The 27761-nt window shown below is 42.9% G+C and overlaps 3 protein-coding genes across 4 annotated transcripts; 2 read left to right on the forward strand and 1 right to left on the reverse strand.

Annotated features, from left to right (window-relative positions):
* Positions 1-540: 540 nt before the first annotated feature.
* Positions 541-12861, reverse strand: LOC130162799 (dentin sialophosphoprotein-like). The gene is made up of 6 exons (XM_056366635.1): positions 12812-12861; positions 11787-11855; positions 5037-5121; positions 4851-4920; positions 886-1950; positions 541-647 (listed from the first exon to the last, which is right to left on the reverse strand). The coding sequence occupies exons 1-6, from the start codon at positions 12859-12861 to the stop codon at positions 541-543; spliced, it is 1446 nt and encodes a 481-aa protein (XP_056222610.1).
* Positions 2988-11376, forward strand: dpysl4 (dihydropyrimidinase like 4). 2 transcript variants are annotated; one of them, XM_056366706.1, is made up of 15 exons: positions 2988-3126; positions 3684-3772; positions 3894-4078; positions 4164-4328; positions 4893-4954; positions 5031-5111; positions 5381-5449; positions 5599-5719; positions 7024-7180; positions 7297-7438; positions 7667-7751; positions 8084-8169; positions 8296-8475; positions 8649-8814; positions 9022-11376. In XM_056366706.1, the coding sequence occupies exons 1-15, from the start codon at positions 3088-3090 to the stop codon at positions 9111-9113; spliced, it is 1719 nt and encodes a 572-aa protein (XP_056222681.1). In that variant the 5' UTR covers positions 2988-3087; the 3' UTR covers positions 9114-11376. The 2 variants fall into 2 exon arrangements, with proteins under 2 accessions (XP_056222681.1, XP_056222680.1); XM_056366705.1 differs by having other exon boundaries at positions 2996-3126; positions 3681-3772.
* A 3479-nt stretch (positions 12862-16340) lies between the features above and the next one.
* Positions 16341-26488, forward strand: si:ch1073-416j23.1 (rac GTPase-activating protein 1). Its single transcript, XM_056365480.1, has 16 exons — positions 16341-16546; positions 18137-18339; positions 19129-19266; positions 19793-19867; positions 20154-20207; positions 20511-20609; positions 21805-21946; positions 22219-22352; positions 22427-22585; positions 23105-23200; positions 23542-23740; positions 23927-24032; positions 24321-24453; positions 24563-24680; positions 25018-25129; positions 26131-26488. The coding sequence occupies exons 1-16, from the start codon at positions 16423-16425 to the stop codon at positions 26174-26176; spliced, it is 1938 nt and encodes a 645-aa protein (XP_056221455.1). The 5' UTR covers positions 16341-16422; the 3' UTR covers positions 26177-26488.
* The last annotated feature ends 1273 nt before the right edge of the window (positions 26489-27761 follow it).

Consider the following 27761-nt stretch of genomic DNA (forward strand, 5'->3'; position numbering starts at 1 on the left):
CTTGGACCAGGACTGGATGGATGTGTAGGTGAGTCAGGTGGGGTCTGGCTCTCAGTGAGAAAGAGGACCAGGATGGAGCCTTGTGGTCCAGTTGTCACCTGGTAGGAGTAGGACCTGGTCCAAGTGAGACCTAATGAGACCTCTCCAGACTCTCAGACCACAGTCAGTCTTTCTCCCTCTGATTGTTTGCTCTCAGTTTGAGGTCTCAGCTCCTCCCTCTTCCATGACCTCCTTTTCCTTTCTTCCTCCCTCTTGTCTCCTCATTTATCGCCTGAGGAGATAACACACACACACACACACACACACACACACACACACACACACACACACACACACACACACACACTCCTCATCTCCTCTTCCCCTCGTTGTCTCAGATCAGATCAGTCCATGATGTCTGAGAGGAGGTGTTCTCAGGAGGACGACTGCTCCTCTCTTCTGTCCCGGCTCGGTTCGGACTCTCCGCGTCCTCGGATGAAGTATGGAGGGATGTTCTGCAGCGTCGAAGGAGCATTCGAGAACAAAACGCTCAACTTTGAATCATTCAGTCCGCAGACAGAGCGGCGCCGGGCTGCTCGGACCCAAGCTGACGGCCATGACAGAGGAGGACAGACTGTGGTGTTTCCCTCTGGACACGCCCGGGAAAACTACGGAAAGAGAGAGGTTCAAATTTAAAAACTTATTTATTCTAATCTTTTTCTAAGTTTTATGTAAAGAGAGTTTAGGAAGTGTTTATTTCACTTCATTGTTCCCTCATCAGTCCACACTCTGTACCAACTGTGCCAGCAGCTAACTGTTAGCAGCTAACAATTAGCTAACCACTGAGCCAAATAACACAGTGTCAACATGGGATCAGAACTACAAAACTACAATACTACTAAATACACAAGTTCAGGTGTGGAACATCTGCAAGTGTGTTGGAGCGGGTACCAGAGTCTAATGAGTCAGATGAGTCAGAGTCTGATGGGTCTGATGAATCTGACTCATCAGATTCTGACTCATCTGACTCATCAGAGTCTGATGAGTCAGAATCAGATGAATCAGATGAATCTGATGAGTCTGATGAGTCAGAGTCTGATGAATCTGATGAATCTGATGAGTCTGATGAGTCAGAGTCTGATGAGTCAGATGAGTCAGAATCTGATGAGTCAGAATCAGATGAATCTGATGGGTCTGATGAGTCAGAGTCTGATGAATCTGATGGGTCTGATGAATCTGATGAGTCAGAGTCTGATGAGTCAGATGAGTCAGAATCTGATGAGTCAGAATCAGATGAATCAGATGAATCAGATGAGTCTGATGAGTCAGAATCTGATGAATCTGATGAGTCTGATGAGTCAGAGTCTGATGAATCTGATGAATCTGATGAGTCTGATGAGTCAGAGTCAGATGAGTCAGAATCTGATGAGTCAGAATCAGATGAATCAGATGAATCTGATGAGTCTGATGAGTCAGAGTCTGATGAATCTGATGGGTCTGATGAGTCTGATGAGTCAGAATCAGATGAATCAGATGAATCTGATGAGTCTGATGAGTCAGAATCTGATGAATCTGATGAATCTGATGAGTCTGATGAGTCAGAGTCTGATGAATCTGATGAATCTGATGAGTCTGATGAGTCAGAGTCAGATGAGTCAGAATCTGATGAGTCAGAATCAGATGAATCAGATGAATCTGATGAGTCTGATGAGTCAGAGTCTGATGAATCTGATGGGTCTGATGAGTCTGATGAGTCAGAATCAGATGAATCAGATGAATCTGATGAGTCTGATGAGTCAGAGTCTGATGAATCTGATGGGTCTGATGAATCTGATGAGTCAGAGTCTGATGAGTCAGATGAGTCAGATGAGTCAGAATCTGATGAGTCAGAATCTGATGAATCAGATGAATCTGATGAGTCTGATGAGTCAGAGTCTGATGAATCTGATGAATCTGATGAATCTGATGAGTCTTATGTGTCAGCTGCACTTTGTAAGTATAATGTGTGTGTTGGAGCTGATGCCAGTCCAGGTGCATGACTCAAGCTTACCTCAGTGCAGATGTTGATCCAGCTGTTTCAGTTTAGATCCAGGTTAAATTTCATCTCATGTTCCTCTAATGTTGAACAACATCACACTAGAACATAACAACACCAGAGTGAAGACTGAATGTAAACACTTAACATACAGAAAATAATTGCACAGCTGAGTAATCATCAATCATCTCAGTCAGTGAATTGATCACTAAGTGAGATGATGGTTGGTTACTGTGAAACATTTAACCTCAAATTATGATGTATCATTAAAAATTAATTAAACCCATCAATAATTAGAATCTTTATTCTACTGTGGTTCTACTCAGTGATATTTTCACTGCAGTGAAATGTCTGAGTCCTTCCACCACTGTGTGTAACATTAGAACACACCATCAGACTAATAATCTATCAATAATCAGGCAATCAGTTAAAATCAATCAGTACTCGTTCTCCACCACCCCCCATCACCCGGCCACTCTCAGAGGGAGAGTCTGGCTCCTCTGCACCAGGTGAAGGCAATGACAACCATTCATTGTGTAGTGCATAAAGCACATCCGGAGATCTCCTTTCAAAATAAAAGGGCATGTAGGATTTAACTGCAGCTGCAGTTTACAATGAATGTAAGGCTCATGATTCATTTTACACTTTAACTTATTATCAGCTGATGATTATAACACAGAAACGTCCCATATATATATATATATATATATATATATATATATATATATATATAAATATATATATATATCTTCCTTCCAAAGAAAGAGAGGAAGTGGAACAGCCTTATATGGTCATTGCAGAGATGAGTGTGTTATCTCACGAACACACTTATCCTCCTCCTGAACAGGGTCTTCATCAGTCTGAACGGGTTCTGAACAGAATACCAAATTCTTCTTGCATCAGGGTTGGGGTTAGTTATGGTCGTCCATTTTATTTTGAAGCTCCAAACCGGAAGTCCAGTGTGTGTGTATTGTCGGGAATGTGACGTCAGAGTTGACGGAAACAACAATAGCAGACTGTGTGTGCATGTGTGTGTGCGCGCGAGCTGATCAGCCGATCACAGATCGATCAGGATGTCCTTCCAAAACAAGAAGAGCAGCGCGAGACCCGCGGTAGGTCGAAGCCGGGCCGAGCCGAACCGAGACAAGCCGGAATAACCGGTATAACTGGGCAGGTGCGCCATGATGCTGCAGCTCCGCTTGTCAATCACCGGGCCGTTAGGACCAGACCGAGACTGACTGAGCCCAGCGGGTTTACAGCAGCTTTCAGGCCCGGCCCGGTCCGATCGCTCGGTTCGGTTCGGTTCTAAAGCTTCAAACAGAAAACCTGATTTTAATATTGAATACATGGTGCGTTCAGTTAATGTGGGACATTTCATCTTTGTCTGGTTACACCTTTTGATTGAGGCTAAAAATGAGAGCCTCAGCTGAACTGGACCACAAGAACCTTGTAAAGGTTCCATTAAAAGAAGTGGGTCACACGTCAATGACAGAGCTGAAACATCCCTGATACAGTGGACTTTCTAGACCCTCATCAGTCCTGCACCAGGGCTTTATAAACCCTCACCAAGTCTTGATGAACATTCACTGCAGTTTGTTATCAGCTGTTCTATGTGTATAATGTGAACTTGTTGACCTCCTATTTTACCCAGCATCCTTTGTGTTAGCAGAGTGACCGTCTGATCATCAAAGGAGGAAAGATTGTCAACGACGACCAGTCATTCTACGCTGATGTCTATGTAGAGGACGGGACCATCAAGTAATTACTTTCATATCAATAACATGATCCTGATGTCAGCTGTTGACACCTGACCCCCTGACCTCCAGGTGTGTCATACCTGTTATTGTCTCTAACATCACACTTCATGTGTCCTGATCAGGCAGATTGGTGAGAACCTGATCGTCCCGTCCGGCGTGAGGACAGTGGATGCATACGGTCAGCTGGTCATCCCTGGAGGCATCGACGCCAACACCAACCTGCTTGCTCCGCAGAAAGGCCTGAACCCGGCCGACGACTTTTACCAGGGAACCCGAGCTGCCCTGTTTGGAGGAACCACCACCATCAGTCAGTGATTACTGATAACCTATCGATACTGATCGATCAAGCTCCAGTCAAAGAACACGAGTAACACTGATGTTTGTGTTTACAGTGGACCACGTGCTGGTGGAGCCGGGGGCTAGTTTACTGTCAGCGTTTGATCAGTGGAGGGAGACGGCGGAGCAGAGGGCATGCTGTGACTTCTCTCTTCACCTGGACGTCACTCGCTGGCACGACGGACTGTACGAGGAGCTGGAGACGCTCATCAAAGATAAAGGTCAGACCAGCTCCCTGCTCCTCAGAGAACAAACTGCTGCTAATCAAACTTCCTGTTGTGACCTCCTGTGACCCCTGCGACGTCCTCTGACCTCCTGACTCCGCTCATCAAACTGAATTTAAAATTATCAAGATGAGAGCAAAGACTGTGAGACTGGAACAGACCAACTGATCCGGACTCTAACTTCGATGATGAGTATAATTGGAATATGATGACTGATGGTACCCAAGTTGGACTGTGTCTGTTCCAGTCTGGGTCAGGTGGGTCTGTTCCAACTCCCAGTCCCTCCGGGCTCTACAGTCTTACACACCTCTCCATCCAGGGTCTCAAAAGCTTTTCCCTCCTTTTCTTTTTCAGCTCAAACATCTCAGCTGCTGCTGTTGGCCATGTTTGTTTTGGTACAAGATCATGTGACAGTCTGCAGTAGTTACTGATCAGTGGTTCAGGTCTAAGGTTTCTGCTCCTTCAAGATGGTCAGAGACTAAAACAGCTCTGTGTACTGTTGAGTATTACATGCAGTACTCTGAGTACTGTTGAGTGTTACCTGCAGTATTTGTGTTCCAGGTGTGAACTCCTTCCTCTTCTTCATGGCCTACAAAGATAAATTCCAGAGCTCCGACTCTCAGGTGAACCACACTTTCTTTATTATTACTGTTTGTTGTTTCTCTTCCTGTAACTGAATTCTTGTTTCCGTGATTTCAGCTGTACGAGGCGTTCGGGGTCCTGCGGGATCTTGGAGCCATCGCCCAGGTCCATGCTGAAAACGGTGACATCATCGATGAGGTAATACATCCTGCCCAATGGGACAGGTGCTCTCGCTTTTTTCATTGAGTCAAACAGAGAAACTGATCATTTCTGTTTCACACTGTTTTTACAGTGAGAACTAGTGTAAACTGGTTTAAACTGGATTAAATGGTGTAATCTGGTTTAAACTAGTGAACTGGTTTGAACCTGTGTGAACTGGTGTAATCTGGTTTAAACTTGTGAACTGGGTTCAAATGGTGTGAACTGGTTTAAACTGGTGTAATCTGGTGAAAACTGTTGTGCTTCAGGAAGAGAAGAAGCTTCTCTCTCTCGGCATCTCAGGACCTGAAGGACACAGTTTATCTCACCCTGAGGAGGTAAGCACACGTGAGACACACCTGAGACACATCTGTAACACACCTATAACACACCTGTAATACACTTGTACAAAAAAAATTGTATAAACATCCACAAGGTGTGAGAGGTGTGTATCATTGATGGTTTGTGTCTTATGACATTTTTTCAGGTGGAGACAGAGGCAGTGTATCGCGCCGTCACCATTGCCAAACAGGCCAACTGCCCACTGTATGTTACCAAGGTGATGAGCAAATCTGCTGCTGATGTCATCGCCAAATCCAGGAAGAAAGGTGACATCATCATCATTATCATCATCATCTGTTCCTCATCACATCTTTTAATCCAGATTAGGTCCAGATTAAATTTAGATTTCAACTAGTAATTTTCTCCCTTTTTAAAAATGTGAACATCCAACCTGGTCTGTCAGTCCTCGGGTAACTGTCCCCTATCTCTAGAAGTCCAGAGCTTTCAGCATCTCAGGTGGAATGTCATCCACACCTGGTGACACCTGCAGAACCTTTTAACCAATGACAGAGAAAAGTCTCCCCCAGCTCTTCCAGCTCTCAACCAGCCTGACAGAAATTCCTTCTTCAGTTTAACTGCTGATGTTCAGCAGTGGGTTCTTCGATTGCTGCCATGACAGGTACCAATGACCTCTGTCTACAAGTCTGGGCAGTACCCTCAAGACATGGACCACTCTGACTCAATATCCTCAGCCTCTCCTGGGATGCAAGAAAAATTCCTCCAGAGGTGAAAGTCATCAACCTGGTGTTCCCAGTTCACTGTCTCTACCTGTTTGGGTGTACCAGGTCTGTCCTCTCCCACCGCCTGATCTGCCTCACCACCAAATGGTGATCAGTTGACAGTGTCCAAAACATATGGCTGCAGATCTAATGAAATGACCACAAAGATGTTCATTGATCCATCCATCCATTTTCTACCGCTTATCCTCTAGTAGGGTCGCGGGGGGGCTGGAGCCTATCCCAGCATCTTTTTGGGCGAGAGGCGGGGTACACCCTGGACAGGTCGCCAGTCCATCGCAGGGCAAACACATAGAGACAGACAACCATTCACACTCACAGCCACACCTATGGTCAATTTAGCCTAGTCCCCATTTTGCATGTGTTCGGACTGTGGGAGGAAGCCAGAGTACCCGGAGAGAACCCACACTGGCAAGGGGAGAACATGCAAACTCCGCTCAACTATATATATTTGGTACCCTTCCACCCCCTGAATGAACTCTGGTTCCCTCCCCACTTGGAAGTTGATGATCCTAGAGGTCAACAGACCTATGTCCACTTTTTTGCCTGCTGGCCGGGGGGACAACACACCCCAATGCTCTTAGATGCTGTGTCCGAAATGGGACAAAACTTGGCCATCAGACCCTCACTGGCGAGGATGAGAGGGGGTTTCATTTGAGGTCTTTGACTCACCTGGGACCAATTTGCCTTGGGAGACTCCAACAGGGACCCCCAACAACACAGCTCCCAGTTTCATGGGGTGTACATGAATTCCTTTAAATTAAGATGAAGATTCCTAGAGAGATACTAAGGCAGATGATGTGGCTTCAACTTCTTCTGGTTTGTGTCCTCAGGTATGGTTGTGTATGGGGAACCAATCACAGCCAGCTTGGCCACTGACGGCTCTCAGTATTGGTCCAAAGACTGGGCCACTGCTGCTGCCTTCGTCATGAGCCCACCGCTCAACCCTGACCCTTCAACTCCACAGTATCTGACGTCTCTGTTAGCATGGTTAGTATGACTTCACCTTTGTTACCATGGTTAGCCGTATTATAGCCTAACCTTCCTCCTCAACAATCCAGGTGTACCAGGTGAACCTGACAGGTGCTTGTTGTGTTTATTTCCAGCGGAGACCTCCAGGTGACATCCAGCGCTCATGCCAGCTTCTCCACAGCTCAGAAAGCCGTCGGTAAAGATGACTTCACTTTGATCCCAGAGGGAACCAATGGGGTTGAGGAGAGAATGTCGGTGGTGTGGGACAGAGCAGTGGTAAGATTACCGTTTGACCCTTAACCCTGAGCTGACCACACACAGAGTGTGTCTCAGGTGTCAGGAAGCTTCCTCCCTCTTCAGGTCCTGATCTCTCAACTCTGAGGCCTTGTGTGTCTGTATAGTATCAGCATCATGAATCATACAAATGTGGAACACGTTTACACATTTTCCAACAGTCTCTCCTTGAATACATTCATGGTATTTTGTCTTACTGTCTCTCTACAGTCTACAGGGAAGATGGATGAGAATGAGTTTGTCGCAGTTACAAGCACCAATGCTGCTAAAGTCTTCAACATTTACCCACGAAAAGGTATCACATCCGTGAGATGAGTTACACTGTAGAGAGGATAAGGACACTGTTGGTGCTGGAATCCTTTATTTTACTGTCACTAAACTATAGAAGACGACAGGTTTACAGATGAGAGCTGTGATGTCAATCCATTTTATTCTGGATGTTCAATGAAACCATAACTTCAATGTAAAAATGTACAACTAAAGATGAAGGTATACTCATCCAGAAACAGCCACCTCAGGAAATTCACTGCCTGAAGCAGTGATGTTAGTGGTTGTTAAAGCAATATTAAAACAGTATTTAGATGTCTGAAGTAATCCACAGAAAATTGATCTCTGTCCTCTGTTCAGGACGCATCGCTGTAGGATCTGATGCTGATATTGTCGTCTGGAACCCAAAGGAGACACGAACGGTTTCTGCAAAGACTCACAACCTGGTAACTACATGTCCACCACACCAATCAGTGTCATTGATTATCTAAAATAGTCATCATAAACTGATCCTCCTCCCCCTCACCATGCTGCTTGTGTGTGTGTGTGCGTTTGTGTGTGAGTGTGTGCAGACGGTGGAGGTGAACATCCTGGAGGGTATGGAGTTTCGAGGCACGGCGTCGGTGGTGATCAGTGGAGGTCGAGTCGTTGTGGAGGACGGAAAACTCAACACAACTGAAGGTTCGGGACGCTTCATTCCCAGGAAGGCTTTCCCCGACACCGTCTACAAGAGGATCAGAGCCCGCAGCAAGGTAAACTGCTGCTACTAGTTAATAAGGTAACCACCTGAACCCTGATAGAGGATCAGAGCCTGCAGCAAGGTAACCAACCAGCTGGATGACTTATTAGCAACCAACTGGTTAAGCAGTTAACCAGCTGGTCAGGTCGTTAATCAGTTTTTCTCTGATGTTTGTTGTCGACTTAGATGGCAGAGGCTCGCGGTGTCCCCCGTGGAAACTATGATGGTCCGGTCCATGATGTCATCAGCATGACTAAATCGGTCCCGCCTACTCCGACCAGCAGAGGCCCCTCATGTCCGAAAACCCAGACCGGCCCCCGAAACCTCCACCAGTCAGGATTCACATTGGCAGGTAGGTTATATCTCCAGTATCTTAATCAATTATCTGATCAACTAAAACTGACAGACACTGAGGTTTTGGGTGAACACTTTGTAGTTGAAAGTACATACAGTTTATAAATGCTGCAGCTGAGTACTACGGGCAAATAATATGACAAAGAAGAAGATGGGATGATTACAAATGAACTATTAAATCAATCATCACTACTTCCTCTTCCAGGAGCTCAGATTGACGACCACATACCTCGTCGCTCTGCTCAGAGGATTGTGGCTCCTCCAGGTGGACGATCCAACATCACATCTTTATCTTAAAACAAGAAGAATCACACTGACACTTCGAGTGTCACTTTTACAACAAGACACAACCAACCTTACTGCAACCTTACAAATCTTACAACTGTAGAACTAGTATTAGGCACTATAACAGTAGTATTTCAACTAATACAGAACCCTACCATATGCTCACAAAAGTGTAGTACTTTAATAAGTACTTCATTCTCCAACTGAAGTACTTCAACTAGTACTAAACCCAAAACCCAATTATAGCCCCAAAGATAATATTTAACTCTAAAACCTTACAAACCCTATTACTGCACAACTAGTACTAAATCCTGAAGGTTACCTAGTACTTAGTACAACAGCCACACAAATAGTAAAAATCCCTACAACTACTACTAAATCCTGCACCTACTGTACTTCAACTTAGGTAGTACTGGATGTTACAGCAATGGTACAACAACCGAACAACTACTACTAAACTAAACTAGGACATAATGCTACAACAACTGAGATCTAGTACTAGACCCTGCAACAATAATACAACTAGTATTAAACCTTACAACGACCTTACAGCTAGTACAAGGCCCCACATCTACTAAAACGTACACCTACTGTACATCAGTGGTTATAGTACTCAGTTTTTCAACAATGGTAGTACAACCCAACAAGTACTGCACCCTACAACTAGTTCTTAACACTACAAGTTATACTTCAAATAGGACTTCATGTTAAAATGATTCATCTGAAGTACTCTAACCTTACTCATGAGTACTCAACAACATCTCATCTCATCCTTCCTGAGGCTCCTCCCTCCATCATGTTCTGTCTGCTGGTAAAAGCAGTAGTAGTAGTAGTAGTAGTTGTAGTAGTAGAGCATAGCCCCTGACCATACTTTCTGTTTCCTTTAGTACAGACGTGTAGTGCTTCTTGTCCTCCCATTCTTTCCATAAACTAATTCTGCTCATTGTACATTACAATTAAATCCATATTGTCCTGAAACCACAGTAGTCATTACTGTAAGGTCAGTATTAATGTTTCATGTCTCCATCTTATTTAAACTCTTCAAGTAGAATTGTCCCAGGTCCATATCTGTCTTATATCTGTTAGTATCAATCTGACCCACTTTCAGTCTTACTCCATTATCTGTTCATCAGTCTGTGGTGGTAATGTGTTCAGTCCTGTGAGTGTTTCTGTAGGTCAGATTTAGTCTGGAGTGAGCTGGACTGCAGGTTAAGCGTCCTGTCAGGATGAACTTTTTTTTAATGTACAGATCCAGTTTTAATTATTAACTTATTAATTAATTAAGCAACTTTAGTCTCAGAATCAGAGCTGGACTCTCAGACTACCACCGTCAGACTTTCTGTCAACTTCAAAACATCATCTGACTATAAATGGTGCTAATAAATCCAGTGTTAGCCTGCGAGTTGCAATCCCTTCAAAACCACGCCAACTACAGGACGTAGATGAATTGAGTCCTCCCCCAGAAAGCTCTAAAACAGCCCCCCACCCCCTTACTCATTTGCTTCATTCCCCAAACCTCTTAAGGGATTTTTAACAGTGTGTTTGATTATTTGAACACTTCGTTTGATACCATGATCATTTTGTATTTTTTTACAGTGTTTGTATCCTGCAGTGTTAGCATCAGTGGCCGTTGTACTCTCACACAGTTCAGACATCATACAGCCCACGGCCGCCATGTTGTTCTCAAGCTGTAGCAACATGTTGTTATGACCAGTTACTGTTATGATGACACATGTTGTTATGACAACATGTCGCTATGATTATGCTGGATTACAGATGCAGCTCCAACATGGTGGTGGTGTTCGTGCTGGTTGAACTGTTTCTATAGCAGCAAGGCTGGGTATCGAACATCCGTACTTTAATGAACTGACCGAAGGAGAATCGAAGAATTCCTCGTCATTAGAAACCAGTTCATCCGTTTGTTCATTCTTCAAATGGATTTGATAAAATTGGTATCAAGAAAAGTATTGTTAACAATCACTATCAGTACCGATATCTTATTGGTGTCAGTACTGATATCTAAAGGTTTTGATCGATACCCAGCTCTATGTAGCAGTCAGATGATTTTCTGTCCTTACAGATGCACTGGAGCCAACATGGAGGACAGGAACTCTTTGTATACATAGTAATAATGTGCAGACATGCACAGGTGTGTATATGAAGAGGGGTTAACATGGTGACAGTGCATATGTTGTTGTTGTTCCTGTAGTAAATGTAGAACTACTTCCAGTTGTGATGAGAGCTGCATGAATAAACTGTGAAGGGAAAAACATGATAGAGTGAGATGTCTGTTCTTCATCAAGCAGCCTGTCCTCACAGTCCTGATCCAGGTGAACCCTTTAACAGGAAGATCATACTGAGGCTTGGGGAGGGGAGTCTGACATAACACTGTGTTGTGTGTAAAAAATAAATAATAATCTGGTTCAACTTTTTCTGCAACACATCGTGATGTCATCGGGCAAAGCGCTGTGACGGCCAATTATGAAAGTGAACGATCAGACTGAAAAGGCCCACAGGAAGAGGAATCCTGTTTATATGGAGTTCAATACAAACTGTGGCATGGAGGCTAAACTCATCAGCACCTTAATATGAACCTCCTGCTGCGTCTTCATGTATTTCCATAGACACTGACAAGTACAGCAACATACTGTGTACTACACAGAGTACTACATGTTATGTACTGACTGAAGTATTGAGACACAGCTTGAGTCTGAGCCAGAGTTCACACAGGAGGAAACCTGAACAAACATCATGCTAATTTATAGGGATCTAGATCATGACCTAATCACCATGCATATTCATCCGCACACAATGCTCATGTATTTAGTTCAATGGAAACAGCTTCGGTCTCTCACGTTCAAATAAACACCGTCCATATGGAGCACCGTTAATTAAAAACCACACGACGAACCTGCGCCAATGATGTCATCAGGAGGAAGAGCGCATGAGCTCACGTCATCACAGAAGCAGGACAAATGAATGGGTGTGTTTGACTTTATGTGGTGCTGCACAGCGCTGACTTGATGTAATGCATTTGTAGCCGGTCTGTCCTGACACTGGCTAAAAATCTGTCTGCGTTGTGTTGTGAACGAAGGAGATGAGGACAACTGTTGTCTTGCCAGCCAGAAGGGGGGGGGGGGGGGGGGCACTTCTTAGTCTCTCACACACACCTCTCCTCAGCAAGCCCGGTGACTGACTGACGTGTGAAATCTCATTAATCAAAATCACTAATAAATCATATACCTCTCATTGTGATCATATACAGTTGTGTGAAAAAGTGTTTGCCCCCTTCCTGATTTCTTATTTTTTTGCATGTTTGTCACACTTAAATGTTTCAGATCATCAAACAAATTTTAATATTAGACAAAGATAACATAAGTTAACACAAAATGCAGTTTTTAAATGAAGGTTTTTATTATTAAGGGGAAAAAAAAATCCAAACCTACATGGCCCTGTGTGAAAAAGTGAAACATAAATTAACTGTGGTTTATCACATCTTTGGAAAGCTGAGTTCAATTTCTCTAGCCACACCCAGACCTGATTACTGCCACATGTGTTCTCAATCAAGAAATCACTTAAACAGGACCTGCCTGACAAAGTGAAGTAGACCAAAAGATCGTCAAAAGCTAGACATCATGCTGCGATCCAAAGAAATTCAGGAATAAATGAGAAACAAAATAATTGAGATCTATCAGTCTGGAAAAGGTTACAAAGCCATTTCTAAAGCTTTGGGACTCCAGCGAACCACAGTGAGAGCCATTATCCACAAATGGCGAAAACATGGAACAGTGGTGGACCTTCCCAGGAGTGGCCGGCCGACCAAAATTACCCCAAGAGCGCTCATCCAAGAGGTCACAAAAGACCCCAGAAAAACATCCAAAGAAATGCAGGCCTCACTTGCCTCAATTAAGGTCAGTGTTCATGACTCCACCCTAAGAAAGAGACTGGGCAAAAATGGCCTGCATGGCAGAGTTCCAAGATGAAAACCACTGCTGAGCAAAAAGAACATAAAGGCTCGTCCCAGTTTTGCCAGAAAACATCTTGATGATCCCCAAGACTTGGGAAAATACTCTGTGGACTGACGAGACAAAAGTTGAACTTTTTGGAAGGTGTATGTCCCATTACATCTGGCGTAAAAGTAACACGGCATTTCAGAAAAGGAACATCATACCAACAGTAAAATATGGTGGTGGTAGTGTGATGGTCTGGGGCTGTTTTGCTGCTTCAGGACCTGGAAGACTTGCTGTGGTAAATGGAACCATGAATTCTGCTGTCAACCAAAAAATCCTGAAGGAGAATGTCTGGCCATCTGTTCGTGACCTCAAGCTGAAGCGCACTTGGGTTCTGCAGCAGGACAATGATCCAAAACACACCAGCAAGTCCACCTCTGAATGGCTTAAGAAAAACCAAATGAAGACTTTGGAGTAGCCTAGTCAAAGTCCTGAACTGAATCCGATTGAGATGCTGTGGCATGACCTTAAAAAGGCGGTTCATGCTCGAAAACCCTCCAATGTGGCTGAATTACAACAATTCTGCGAAGATGAGTGGGCCGAAATTCCTCCACAGCGCTTTAAAAGACTCATTGACAGTTATCGCAAACACTTGATTGCAGTTGTTGCTTCTAAGGGTGGCCCAACCAGTTATTAGGTTTAGGGGGCAATCACTTTTTCACACAGGGCCATATAGGTTCGGAATATTTTTTTATTTTTTATTTTTTCCCCTTAAGAATAAAAACCTCTATTTAAAAACTGCATTTTGTGTTTACTTGTGTTATCTTTGTCTAATATTTAAATTTATTTGATCTGAAATATTTAAGTGTGACAAATAATGCAAAAAAATAAGAAATCAGGAAGGGGGCAAACACTTTTTCACACAACTGTAGTTACAAAATCATGTTTCTTAAGTTATTTCCCCCCACCCATTAGTGACAATTTTTAAAGTATTTTATAAATATGAACATACGCTATGTATAAAAATATCAAAACAAATAGTACAAAAATAAACAATATAATTACACAAAAATAAAAAGAGGGAGCTCACATACCTGTGTATATAACATTTACATGTATGAGACACAATCCCCGTGAAGTTAGCTTAGCATAAAATCGCAACTCGCTTGCTGCGCTGAAGTGCTGTACATAACCACATAAATAGATACACACACTAACATACATGTCACTAAAAAAAGGACAACATGAGGGCCTTGTTCAAAACAATATTCATGCCTCTGTGTTTAGCGGTTTTAGCATCTTATTTACAGAAGCACCTCTGTTATCTTACCTCTCCTCAGCAAGCCCAGTGACCAACTGAGGAGAACGGCGCCAAGCGACAGGAAGTGGCATCACACATAGGTCAAAGGTCACACAGTGAAAGCAAATTAACAAAATAAAAGCTCCCATATAAAAATATACAAAAACAAATATATAAATCAAAATCAACAATAAAATGTGAACAAAAGCGGAAAATGGATTTATGGTGAAATTAAAAAAAAACTATTTAATACATCAGTTACATCCTCCCCTCCTAGATTTCACCAAAATCCTCTGAATAAACCAATGAACCAAAACACTGGAACAACCAACCCATGATGTGAAAGTCTCACTGAAAGTCTCTAACTTTACAATCAGCTGTATAAGACACCTACTGTTATAGGTTCAGAGAAAACTTAAGGGTGATCAAGTCTTGGTCCCTCTTAGATCAATATGATGCCTTTTACACCATACAACTACCTGCCTCAATCAAACACACTGTGAAATATTACACTGGTCTCAATGTCCCTTAAACACAAACATATAAATTAAAAGTTACAAAAGAAATCAAAGAACTGTCTGTCCCCTTAAAACAATGTGAGGAGTGACTGAGACTTTCTGCTAACTGAACTTGCCAAGTCTCTGAAATGAAAAGGTTTTTGAACCATGGATTCAATGAGTCGGTTGACCCTTTTACTGACCCTGCCTGCCCGTGTCCTAACCACATTCTCTGTGTCTGCTGAAGAGTACATTTGTGTGTCAGTGTCATGTCTTGAATGCACTTGAGAAACCGTGTCATGTACTGAGTCTGTTAGTTGTGACTTTGTCTCTGTATCAGCGTCTGTGTCTCCTGGAGGTAACTGGGTGTCTGGGTACCCTGAAAGTACATCTGACACGAGTAGTGAGTCTGAGTCAGGCTCTGCAACCATACTGTCCATGTCATTGTCTCTGGTTGAGTAGCTATGGTCACCCCGAGAGCACTGGATACGGTCATCAACAGACTGCTCTTCGTAGTCCAGCTCTAGAGTCCCCTGACTTGACTGGTCTGTCTCAGGCCGTCCTTCACTCAGAACCTCCTGTCTCCTCAGCAAGCCCAGTGACCAACTGAGGAGAACGGCGCGAAGCGACAGGAAGTGGCATCACGCACAGGTCAAAGGTCACACAGTGAAAGCAAAATTAACACATTTAACACATTGTATGCGGGTTACCATGCCACATGACATTAAAGGTGCATTATGCATTCCTGCATGGTTTCAGCGCGATTTTATTTTTGTCTCAAATCATAGGCATCTCCCCTTGATCCGCTAGCTGCCTGCCCCCAGAATACACTGTGAAAAAGCGCGGGGGGGGGGGGCAGTGAGCAGAGTTGATAGAGTAGCTTGAGTATCTTAACTACTCAACCATATATTTTGGGAAATGACCAAGGCACGGACACAACCAAAGAAAAGACGTTCAGATGAATATATGGCGAGGAGGAGAGAAATGCAGAAGGAACGAACGAGGACCCGCATTTATATTGGGGAAGGGTTTCAAAGGTGGCGAAACGTCAACAGAAGTGACGTCATGCAGGAATGCATAGTGCACCTTTAAAACCTTGGGGGAGCAAGGCGCCTTCAGTTTTTTCCGAGTCAGGCAGCTCCGCCCCTGAAGTCACCAGCAGCCCACGTTGACCGTCAAGTCAGCCGAAGTCAAAATCGAACGCACTTAATGAAGCAGCTGATTAGCATAGAGTCGGAGCTGCAGCGTCACTTACCTGCCGTCAGTTTTCACCTGTGTCGTTTCTGTTAAATGAAACAAACGGTACCGTTACGTTCACCCGTCAGAGGACACGTGACTGTCTGTACGCAGTCAGGTTCGGTTGTTGGACCCAGTCACAGTATGAACACTGATGAAAACCTGCTCTCAGGTCTGTGGAACTTCTTCTAAACCACGTGTCGGACCAGGTCCTGATGAACAGGTAGATTCTGTGTTTACAGGTGTTAACACCTTTACTGAGTGAAAGACAAAGAATGAAAGGAAGATCAGTTCAAATGAAAGTAAATGAAGATGATTAAAGTTATAATGTGGATGTGATGATGTGTTCACTGGACTCAGACTCAGTAGAGATGGGGGAGTCTCGGATCATCGTGGAGGAGCTGCTGGCTCTTTGTCTTCAGAGGATCAACATGGAGGACAACACTCTGAACACTGAACTGGGTCAGTCTGCTTCATTAGGTCACAACCTGGTCTCTGGACTGAGGCACTGAACCAGGACCAGTTGAACTAGGCTCATTTCAGTAAAGTCAGTTTCTTTTTTTCTTTTTTCTTGTAATTTCTTTTTTATTGACATTCAACATGAATCATATTTCCATACAATGTGTTTCACATTTTAAATTGAATGTATATGACATGAATAAAAGGGCATTCAAACAATTTTAAGAACATAAAGGTATAAAAAGAATATAAGGAATAAAAAAAAAAAATCAAATAAAATTATAGTATAGTTAATTAAAAGCAAGATCATAAAAATATGTTTTCTGCTGTTTCTTAAAACTATCAACAGAAGTTAAATACCCACTGTAATCCCTCTTCAATAATCATTTTCTGGTGAGATTCTTTTTACCAGCCACCAGCAGGATATTGATTAAATACTTATCTCTTTTTGACCAGTCATGAGGTATGTGCCCAAAGTATATAGTTTTAATGTCCAGAGGGATTACACATTTTAAAAAGTCTCTAGTCCTCTTTGATGACAGGGCAGTCCCAGAAAACATGGCAGAGGTTTGCATTTTGACTTCCACAGTTTCTCCAGCAAAAGCGGGAAGACTATTATCATAATGGGATTTTTGGGAGGGTGTGATAAAGTACCTGATCAGGTTCTTCCAACCAAACTCCCTCCATTTCTCTGAGCTGGTACACTTCCATTGATACTTTCATATTGTTGTCCATTCTTGCTCCGACATAAGTTTCCCCCCTTCCTTCTCCCATTTTGTCTTAATGTATGAAGTTGAATGTGTTTTAAGATTTAACAGATATTTATATATGCATGAAATAATTTTACTACAAATATCTAAAGTATTGAAACCTCTCTGAACAGTTCTATCAGACATGTATTTGGCTTGGTTACATTTTTAACTTTCATACTAACATAATGTCATATTTGTATATATCAATAGAAGTCCTGTTTTTCTAGTAGGTGTTTCTCTTTAAGAATTTCACTTCTTTATTTACATTGCATAGAACCGTTATTCCTTTAGCTGTCCAGTCTTTAAATCTAGTATCCAATCTATTCAGTGTGAAATCTGAGTCATATGCACACCATTTAAGGATTACAATACCTCCTCCTTTAGATTCTTTTAAAACATTTTTCCACATTTTAAGATTCCATTTAACCCGTTGATTATCAATAGTATTTATGTAGTTCTGTAAGTAAAATCAGTGTCCTAATCCTAGTTTACAGGCACTGTGTACTGGATGTACAGAGGAACAGACGGTCTGAAGGTCTTGTTTTCACCACATGGAGGCTGTGATGTCAGAAAACTCCAGAGCTTTAAACACTCATTTTATTTTATTGCTATAAAATAAATCCCCTGTCGGGTTCCTGTTTGATGCTTATAAGTTGAAATGTTGATGTTCAGATGCTCAGACGGCATGTGGATGAACCTCTGATCCACTTTAAAAAAGTGTTTTTAGTTCGTTTAAATCCAGAATAATGTCAAATAAACCTGGTGAAGTCAAGACATTTCCTTAATACTCTGATCAGTTTCAGGGTGTAGAGTGATTTTTTTTTTTTGTCTGATCTTTCAGAGTTGGTTGAAGTGGTGAGAAACTTTGAGGCGATGAGGAAGAGATGGATGCACGCTGAGCTGGAGCTGAAGAAGTACAAAGAGCTGCTGGTGAAGTCTGATGTGGCCAAAGCTGCTCTGGAGGTCAAACTGAAACACGCTCGAAACCAGCTGGACGTGGAGATGAAGAAACGTTACAAGGTCGAGGCTGACTACCAGTACCTGGTGAGTCCCAACAGGAGGGGAAGAGGTTAGGTTCAATGTGAGCAGTAAAAGAGAGGATGACTCATGGCCTGCGGTCGAAAGTCAAATAATCTCCTCTCTAAGCATTTTTCCTCGACTTCAATGGAAAACATCATGAGGTCAAGGAAAGGTGTGAAGGAGACTTCATAAGGATTTAGGAAAAGTGCGTAGAGAAAATCCCACTGTACTACTACTACCTCTATTTCTAACACATGGAGGATAAGTCCTCCCTTAACCACAAAAACAAACATGACTGAAATGTTGAAATAAGAAAACATGAAAGGGACAAAAATTCAAATAGAGAAAGTTCAGCCATTAAAGTAATGTTCAAATAGAAATAATGAACTGAGGAAGAGATCAGAATAAATTATAATCAGACAGAAGTATAAAGAGTTTCCTGGCGTATGCCTTTTGACATGTCTTTACACTTGTTAAAAGGAGAAAATACATTTTTAGGTCTTTACACCGTGGGAGGGGATTAAGTGAAACATTTATGTATAGACTATAGCACTTAGTTATGATAATGATATTGTTAACTGTAAATTCAATATACTTGTTCTTCATGATGACTAAGGAAAAAAGATTTTTCGACCGCAGCCATGTGATTCATCTAGAGGACGAAGGTTAGGATGAACTTGGCACTTGAATGACTCCATGATCAGGACAGAGTTCACATGTTCAGTCTCTGAGAACACAGAAATGTTGAGCGCTGCAGCCTGCAGGGGCTGCTGACAGCACTTTAACTGTCGATCTTGTCACTGATGTTTCCAGCAGAGGCAGATGCAGCTCATGTGTGACATCCTGGTCCATGACAGTAAATCCAGCGCCTGTCTGAACGATGAGCAGAAATCTCTCTTAGCTACGTTTGAACACAAAGCAGGAAACGTGACTCTGCACAGGAGCAGCAAACGGGAAGTGAAAGATGAACATGAAGCTGTTGAAGTGTTTCCTGAAGAGCAACTTCACACCATATCCACTTGTTCTGAGTTTATGTCACTTTATCTATTGATCCTGGTTCTATAGTGCTCATGACAACAGAGGTGACTTTCCTTTTTCCAGAGAAAATCTACTAAATGTGTTTTCTCCAGAAAGAATCTTTATTTTCAGTTTGGTAGGTGAAAACAATAGAATGTCCACAGGGGGGATGTTTGAGTCTGTGTTGAGTTGCTCTTCTGGAGAGGTCAGTAAAATGTAGTTCACCAGTTTGTCCACATGGTTTCACCTTTGTTCGGTTCTTTTTGAGTCCTGTTGGTTTTATACAGTAAAGTGTGGCTTTTCACTTGGGCATTAGAACATGGAGACTGTTGCTCCTGGTGATACACAGTATGTTTCATAGGTTCTTTGCACTGTGGGTTATCTGTGGGATCAGCAGCAGTGATGTTTATTCAGCCTATGAATGATTGTGGTCATTAAACGTCTCTTTCGGTGTCCCTTCAGGTTGTCTGTGATCGACGAGTCGTCTTTCCTGTCTCACTCTGATATCAGCTACGACCGGACTGATGATGACATGGTACCAAGATTAACCTGAACAGATCTACTTGTATTTTCTCTGAAAATTCATTTGCAGACCAGGGAAACCTGCTTTGTATCTGACATGAAGTATAATTAAGAAAAGATAATACAGGAAGGAGTTCTTCATGTTGTATTTCCTTGAAATGAAACATTTTGAACACTCTTCTTGTTTGTCAATGGCACTGCTGATGGTCAATAAAGTGTTCTGTAGTTAATTGTCGCAAACTTTAAAAACCTAGCTGTGTGCAACCTGATGTGATTAAGTTTGTGTTTTTATGTTTCAGGATCTGGACACGACAGCGATTAAACCTCTGAGATCTCGAAACAGAGAGAAGAGGGTAACTGACACCCCTCCTGAGCACATTTGTTTATTTAGGCAGAATTTAATTTTAATCTGCTGCACTACTATCCTGTGTTCACCCACTCATAAAACATGTGGACTTTATAGACCAGTTTCTATAGGAAGCGTCACAGGTTTAGACCTTAAAGTGTCTAATTGGTATTTTTGTTCCCTCCTTTGTTTTTGATAACTTGTACGGCTGCTCTTTGTAAAGTACTGAATAATCGTAAAGTAATTACTGGTTGTGCAACATAAATAAGCTTCTGCCCTATTGCTCTGATGGTCTGTTGGTTCTCTGCAGCGTTCGTCGATGGGGCCGGCGGTCAGTGTTCCGGTTGTGAAGCGAGGCAGAGGCAGTAACATGTCTGCTGAGCTGCTGGAGAGAAAAATTGTGGAGAAGGTGAATACATCCATGAAACTAGTTAGGAACATACAGCTGTGTTCCTCACTGAGGGGCCATGTAGAAAACAGATGTTCCCAAATGTTGATGGGCATAGTAGTGAGAGATTTAAATTTTCTGAGAAAACATTTGTTGTTAAAATGCAGGTTTCATGTTTCTAAATCTGTATTTGGACTTAGATAATCAGTAACCATGGGTGTGATTTACACTTTGACCCTCTGTCTTTGTTCCAACCCTTGTAAAGTGGTCAGGGTTGATGGTGCCTCTGACTTCAGTTGATCTTTTTGGCAATGGTGAAAGAAGTTCTCTGTTTTGACTGAAGTTAAAGAAGTCAAACCACAGTGTATATAAATACCTGCAGCGAAGTAAATGTGCAGAACCAGTTATATAATTGTAGTAGTTGGTCTTCATTGTCCATCAGGAAGCTGTAGCTGGGTAGTTTGATCTGTAATAATCACATGTTCATAAATCTGTAGTACCTGCAGCTTTTTCCCTCTGGTGGTGAAATAACGGAACATTAAAAATAATTGTCTTTATGTTCTTCGTTACTTTTCTCCTCTGCCTTTTGATTGCCCAACCATATGACCACTGAGGCACTGATCAGGAAGAACAATGTCACATGCATATAATGTAAATATTAATGAGCCGAGATAGACCCCTGTGGTGCACCACTAACATGATGAATGGACTTGACTCAGATTAAGATCAGATGTCTGTCAGTGTAATCTGTGTGTGTTATTACATCAAACATCAGCTGAAGATGAAACGGTAAAGTTCAGTAACAGTATCTAGAACCTCTGCTCACCCAACAGTTCTGGGGACGATTGAACCACAGGCACTAAACTAGGATCTAAAAGTCACTTTGACAATTAGTTTCCACCTTATTGAAAGAATGTTGAAGATCAGGCTGATGAGTTAGTTCGTACTTCCTGTTATGTTGGTGTGATGGATGACTGCTGCCCCCTCAGTCACAGGAGGCCAACACTCAGCTATGACTGTTGTTTTCACGTTAGTAAATTGAACATGTTGTCAGCTATTTTATCAAACAAATGATTTTAACAGGAAGAGTCATCAGTAATGAAAATAACCAGCATGACTCCTGCTCTCAGAAACCTGTAGCTTGAACCTTGAACACAGCTTATCCAGGACCTGGTCTCTGTTGTGAAGTCTAAAGTTGAGACTGTGTGTGACTCAGGAAGTTGAGACGATAGTGAAGGCGTCAGTGACGACTCCTGAGACTGGAGGTCAGATCCACATGGTGATGGGAATCACACAGGACACCTCAGAAAACCTGGTCCGGACCCTCACTCAGGAGTGTGCTGTTTCAGTGGGAGGTGGTGAGTTTATTATTTATGGTCCCATCAGTAAATATTGAAATCAAGAGCCTATCAGGTCTGTCTCCTGTAAACTCAGCTGAACATTAAAATTCATTTATTGATTTATTTATCTGACAGAGTGCTCATTTGTTTTTCATCTGTCATCCTGGATGAGAGAGGTCACTGAGAGGAGAGATCACCACACACACACACACACACACACACAATAGAAAAGAGAAGGCTGCTGTTAGTGTGAAGGCGTGGCTGGCTGTGATGTGTTCACTGTTCCTCAGACCAAACCTCTGTGTGGCTTCCCTGTGAAGAGAAGGTGGAACCTGAAGCTCAGGTGGAGCAGAAAACTTCAGTCATAGCAGCTCCTCCCTGCAGATCTCACAAAACTCAGAAACATGTGTTTCTGTCTAAGACGGTACGATCTCACTCAGACATCACACTGAGCTACCATGTCCCATCCCTCAGGGTCTTTTATCTGCCTCCCTCCAGGTGATCCGGCCCGAGATGTGTTTGCCGTGCGGGAAGAGGATCCGCTTCGGGAAGATGGCAGTGAAGTGCAGAAACTGTCGTGTGGTCGCTCATCCAGAGTGCAAACAGAAATTCACAGACGGCTGCTCGGCCTCCACGACAGGAAGTGCAGCTCACACGGTACCTCACTTATACTCTGTTTCTACCACATGGTTAAACGCCATTTAGACAGGATCAACATTACAGGGAGGAAGGGGTGTCCCTTCAGAATAAAGCTACAGAGAAAAACAGAGGCTACAGAACTTCATTCAGACAGGATGAACTTTACTTTGAATGATTCAGAATAGTTCTGAAATTCCTGTCCGGTTCTCTAGTCTGTCAACATGTTTATTCATTCTCTAGTCTGTTAACATATGGCTTCCTTTTAGTCAGATAAGATTTTAAAATACTCCTGTTGGTTAAAAAAGACCTGAACGGTTCTGACCCATCCAGACAAGGTCTTCTTACTGTCCTCGGAGTTTGAGGTGATCTGTGAATTTTTATTCTCCTGTCTTAGTCTGTCTCAACTTATTTTCTATTTTATTGAATCCCTTGTTAAAGAAACAAACAGGAAGTCATTGTTTCTGGTTTAGATATCCAGTCTGGACCACACATGTGACAGAGACTGGACTCCGTATGTTTCTGTCGGTTCCTCTTCAGGACTCGTTGGAGGGTTTCACTCCAGTGACTCATCCCAGGGTTCCTCAGCTGATTACACAGTGTGTGTCTGAGATCGAGAGGAGGGGGCTGGAGGAGGTGAGCTCGTCATCCAGACTCCGATCCTGTGGTTGGCTCAGACCCAGATCTGAAAGTGGTCTTGGTCTGAGCTAAAGAGGCTCGTGTAGCCAGGAGCACTTTGCATGCTGGGATGTGGAGGTGTTAACAGCCGCTGTTACCTGGACTGGTTTCTTCAGGACGTTTATGTTCTGTCTCCACCTCACACACGCCAACCAATTGGAGCAGAGAATGTTCATGTTTAGTTCACCTGGTCGCTGGATGTTTTCTGTGTGAAGAGAAACTGAACCACAAGGAAAAGGAGCTGACCCACCTCTATATTACCTGCCTGTCTGTCTACCTACCTGTCCGTCTGTCCGCAGAGAGGACTGTACAGAGTCCCTGGAGGAGAGCGTCTGGTGAGGGAGCTCAGAGATCGGTTCATTCAAGGGAAAACTCCGCTCGTGCTCAGTCGAGTCCAGGATGTCCACGTGCTGTGTGGTCTCCTCAAAGACTTCCTGAGGAGACTGAAGGAGCCGCTGATCACCTTCAGACTGCACCGGACCTTCATGGAGGCCTCGGGTAGGAGACTGAACCCTGACTGGACTTTAACAAACTGAACCAGACCTTCATCTCTGTTTGTTGAAGAAGTAACGTTGGGGTTAAAAAGCCAACAACAGTCTTCCTCCCACATGAAGATGTTTTGATTGACATTGTGCAGGACGAGGAGGGTCATGTGACATATCTGACCATCACTGTCTGTTTCAGAGCTTACTGATGAAGACAACAGCTCAGCCATCATTTATCAGGCCATAGCAGAGCTGCCAAAGGCCAACAGAGACACACTGGCTTTCCTCATGCTTCACTTGCACAAGTAAGACCTTTTAGCTTTTCCCCAGTCTTCCTCTAGAAATTAGCTGATCAGAACTGGGTTTCAGCCCAGCAGCTGGGTCTGCTAGTTTTGATGTCAAACCGAATGTTGACTCTGTGCTTTGTCAGTTTGTCCTCTCTTCTACTGACATACTGTCACATGTGACCCACAACCCCCCACCCATCCTATGTATGTCTGTTTGTGATGGTTTTAATTGTTTGAATAGAGAGAAAAATGAACTAAATGTATAATGAAAGTTGCTGGCAGTTAATATTCTGCATTTATTTTCAGAGTGATGAAGAGCCCCCAGTGTCAGATGGATCAGAATAATTTGGCGCGAGTGTTTGGACCAACTATAGTAGGTCATGGGATGTCTGAGCCGTCTCCAACCACCATCATGAGAGACACAAACACTCAGCCAAAGGTCAGCTGGGATACGAACACTGAGGCGTCTCCACCTCAGATAAACAACAAACAGCTGTTTTTGTGGAAGTCACAACATTAAATCAGATGAATCCTTGCTTTTGTATTAGGTCATTTGTCGGCTGTTGTCCCTCTCTGAAGACTACTGGAGGCGTGTCCTCGCTGTCCAGACAGACCAGGTTTCATCCTTGTCCTCCACCATTAAGACCTACAGCCAGGAAGGACAGGGTGAGTTTACAGAAGTCAACAGCTTTATCACATTCAAGTCACTGCACTCTGCGTTTCTCTGAAATACCTAGTGCTGGTCTGACATCACTTCCTGTTGTTCTGATGGTCTGACTCTGTGAAGCACCTGGATAAAATACTCTAAAAGACTGAACATGTTTCTTTCTCCTCATTCACTCTGACACAGAAGATGTTGGTGGTTATCTGGTTGGTAGGAGGACTGGATTTAGTCCTCTTTCATTTTAGTTGTGTTGTGAATGAATCACTTCAGTCAGTGTGAAGAAGGAGGAAAATTACAAACACACACACCCCTTTCATTCCTGGCAATGTGTTTTTTCAGGTCGTTTGTTTCAGCCATTAACTTCTCCTGAGCTGAACAGTTACTACAAAACTCCCAGCAGAGGATCTCTGAGAGGCAGGATCAGGAACCTGGGCAACGCTTTCACCAACACGTAAGACCACAACAGACCAGGTCCAACACTCAGACCACTACCCAGAACTCCACAAGCCTGTAGTGTGTTCAGTGATGAAACAACTGTCCAACACAGACAGCACTGTGTCAGACTGAGGCATGGTTACTGGTAGAGTGTCAGATATCTGGATTGAGACCATTCAGAGGAGCCAGAGGAAATGTGTGAGATTTAGGGCGATACGGTTAGACCTAGTTAGGATATATAGTTAGATAAACATAACGCTGTTGGCTGTCACATGAAAACCAATGAAAACACAATCATCTGATCTTGTGATGGAAGGTCATCAAAAATAACTCCCAGGTTCTTGACTTGGTCAGTGGTGATCAGAGGCCAGGAGCATGCACCTTTGTACCCAGCGCTACTTCAGTTTTTTCTTTGTTGAACTGCAGAAAGTTTAGTGACGTCCAAAGATCAGTGAGCTACAGGAAGTTTAACAGTAAATCTAAAACACTGATATTAGCAGGAGATAGTGAAATGTAGAGTTGAAGCCAAGTGGAAGCATATAAAGATTGTGTGAGGTCGAGACCTACTACTGATGGCCCCTTTTAAAGAAGAACAAACAACAGGTGTCTTGAATGAATGGGGGAAATGCTGTTAACAATGGTGAGGAGGTCACCTGCTAAATAACTGAAAACTGATTTTAAATAGGGGCAGGGATTGGATCAAGGGGCTTAGGTGGAAAATCAGATCCAGCTACAGCATCAACCACTGACACTCATCATGGAGAAATGTTTATAGTGACTACAGCTACAGGACAAGGCCAGAGAGTTATGAAACGGGGTGGGATGATGTAATTTACTAGTGCAGATATATAGACAGATACAATTAAAACAGCCAACACAGAGTGAAACAGGTCTTTGTCTTTGTTCTGGATCGCAGTCTGTGAAGTCTCCAGTTACACAAAATCAAGTTCTAAAGTAAAGATCAGTGTGGTTTTATTTCTGTTGGTGGTCTGGTGACTTGATGTTTTCTCTCCTTAGAGGACAAGTTGAACCAGGACGGAGGTTCTTCACATCCCCCAGCTGAGTAAAACACTGGTGACTACACTAAAGCCTGAATCACACATTTAAGAAAACACTAAAACAAATGATGTTGTGACCTGTCCTAATTCATGGTGGTGCATCCTCAGCATGTGGGTGACACTGGTCAAACTGGTCAGCCATGACAGTTGGACTTCTGAGGCAGCAGTAAAAGAAAAGCTCCCTGCAGCTGTTGTAACATGTGAAGTAGTATCTGTCTGTATGTAGACAACCTGGTTTTATATGTTTCAGACTTTATACTGGGCTCACACTATTTTCTGTGAGAAACTTGAAATAAAAGTAAAATATTGAACTTGTAGATCATTGTAGATTTTTTATTTCCCAACAAGCATCAAGGTCTGAAGGATGTGAGATACTAAGAGGAAAAAACCAACAGATCATCAGGAAATGTCCTGATCTCCATGATCTTTCCTTCAGCGGGGCCTTCAGGTCAGACTCCACATGTTCAGATCCAGGACTGGTCACACTCAGGCCCGATCCCAACATCCACCCTCACAGACACACAGACTTTGAGGCACACTCCCGAAAAGCCTGTGAGGGCTTTGGCCTGTCGCACTGTCAAACCATTGAGAGCATCAGTGCTTTCTAGCATCTGCTATACACACTTTCCATAAGTCTGGATTTCTGCAAACTTTGCCTGAGGGAATTACCCAAAGTTCATGGCGTTGTGAAATTAAACAGTTTACCATGGTTACAAGGGTCACCCAGAAGTATAAAAAAAATGGTAAACAAACGCCATAAAACAGAAAAAATAAAATAGAAGTACAATGGTGAATGAACATGAAGCATGAAAGGTGCTAATGCTAATGTTAGCATTACAAGAAAAAAGACAGTAGGTGACAATGTTAACACAGAGCTTGAACTGTGTGTAGTTATCTCTGATCATGTGATAAATTATAAATCTGCTTCATCAGATCTGATCCAACATTATTATTCTGTTTACAAACAGGAAGTGAAGGAAGGGATTAAAGATGCAAAATCAAAAGTCACAAACCCACAATGCACAATGTTTTACATGCTGTCACAAACTGCTGTTTATTCTTCTTTATACAATTTTGAGTTCTAACAGCCTCTCACACTCTGTCACTGACCAGGTGACATCAGTTAAGTCTGTGAGGATTCAGGTCTTAGGTGTTGGGCGGGACAATGGGATTGGGCCTAAGAGGATGTGTCTTCAGACTGGCTGTAGTAAACTCTGCAGCCTGTGGGGAGCGCTGACAGATTTGAGTAAAAGTAAAATGTACTAAAGGTGCAGTTGAAGCTTAACTCATGGTTGATGATCAATATTCATCTTCTTTGAAAAATTACGGAAAAAAACATTTTCATGTGAAAACAACAATGTGGTAGATATGAGGTTTTCCTCTGACAGTAAAGTGAAATAAAGCAGTAAAGACTATTCACTCCATTTTACTGAAGGCTTTTTTCCTCTGTGGTTCTGAACCCGTCTCATCATTAAAGCAGAGTCCTACCTGAGCACCACAGCAGCAGCATCATCAGCAGGTGAGGCATGTCCAGGTAGATGTCTGTCTCTGTCTCTTCTCTGACTGCTTTACTCGTTTTATCTCATCAGA

The sequence above is a fragment of the Seriola aureovittata genome, chromosome 21 (genome assembly GCF_021018895.1).
Source record: "Seriola aureovittata isolate HTS-2021-v1 ecotype China chromosome 21, ASM2101889v1, whole genome shotgun sequence".
Lineage (NCBI taxonomy): Eukaryota > Metazoa > Chordata > Actinopteri > Carangiformes > Carangidae > Seriola > Seriola aureovittata.

What these genes read in the sequence shown, in the direction of transcription:
- dpysl4 (XM_056366705.1), top strand. Translation starts at nt 3,088, where the DNA reads ATGTCCTTCCAAAACAAGAAGAGCAGCGCGAGACCCGCG. An exon ending in GTAGAGGACGGGACCATCAA is followed by an intron (nt 3,773 to 3,893) that starts GTAATTACTTTC and finishes TGTCCTGATCAG; the next exon opens with GCAGATTGGTGAGAACCTGA. An exon ending in ACGGTGACATCATCGATGAG is followed by an intron (nt 5,112 to 5,380) that starts GTAATACATCCT and finishes GTTGTGCTTCAG; the next exon opens with GAAGAGAAGAAGCTTCTCTC.
- LOC130162799 (XM_056366635.1), bottom strand. Translation starts at nt 12,861, where the DNA reads ATGGCTCTCACTGTGGTTCGCTGGAGTCCCAAAGCTTTAGAAATGGCT. An exon ending in AGCTGTGTCTCAATACTTCA is followed by an intron (nt 5,122 to 11,786) that starts GTCAGTACATAA and finishes CCCATTGGGCAG; the next exon opens with GATGTATTACCTCATCGATG. An exon ending in AACACTCAACAGTACTCAGA is followed by an intron (nt 1,951 to 4,850) that starts GTACTGCATGTA and finishes CTGACACATAAG; the next exon opens with ACTCATCAGATTCATCAGAT.
- si:ch1073-416j23.1 (XM_056365480.1), top strand. Translation starts at nt 16,423, where the DNA reads ATGATGTGTTCACTGGACTCAGACTCAGTAGAGATGGGGGAGTCTCGG. An exon ending in AGAGGAGGGGGCTGGAGGAG is followed by an intron (nt 23,201 to 23,541) that starts GTGAGCTCGTCA and finishes GTCTGTCCGCAG; the next exon opens with AGAGGACTGTACAGAGTCCC. An exon ending in GACCTTCATGGAGGCCTCGG is followed by an intron (nt 23,741 to 23,926) that starts GTAGGAGACTGA and finishes TGTCTGTTTCAG; the next exon opens with AGCTTACTGATGAAGACAAC.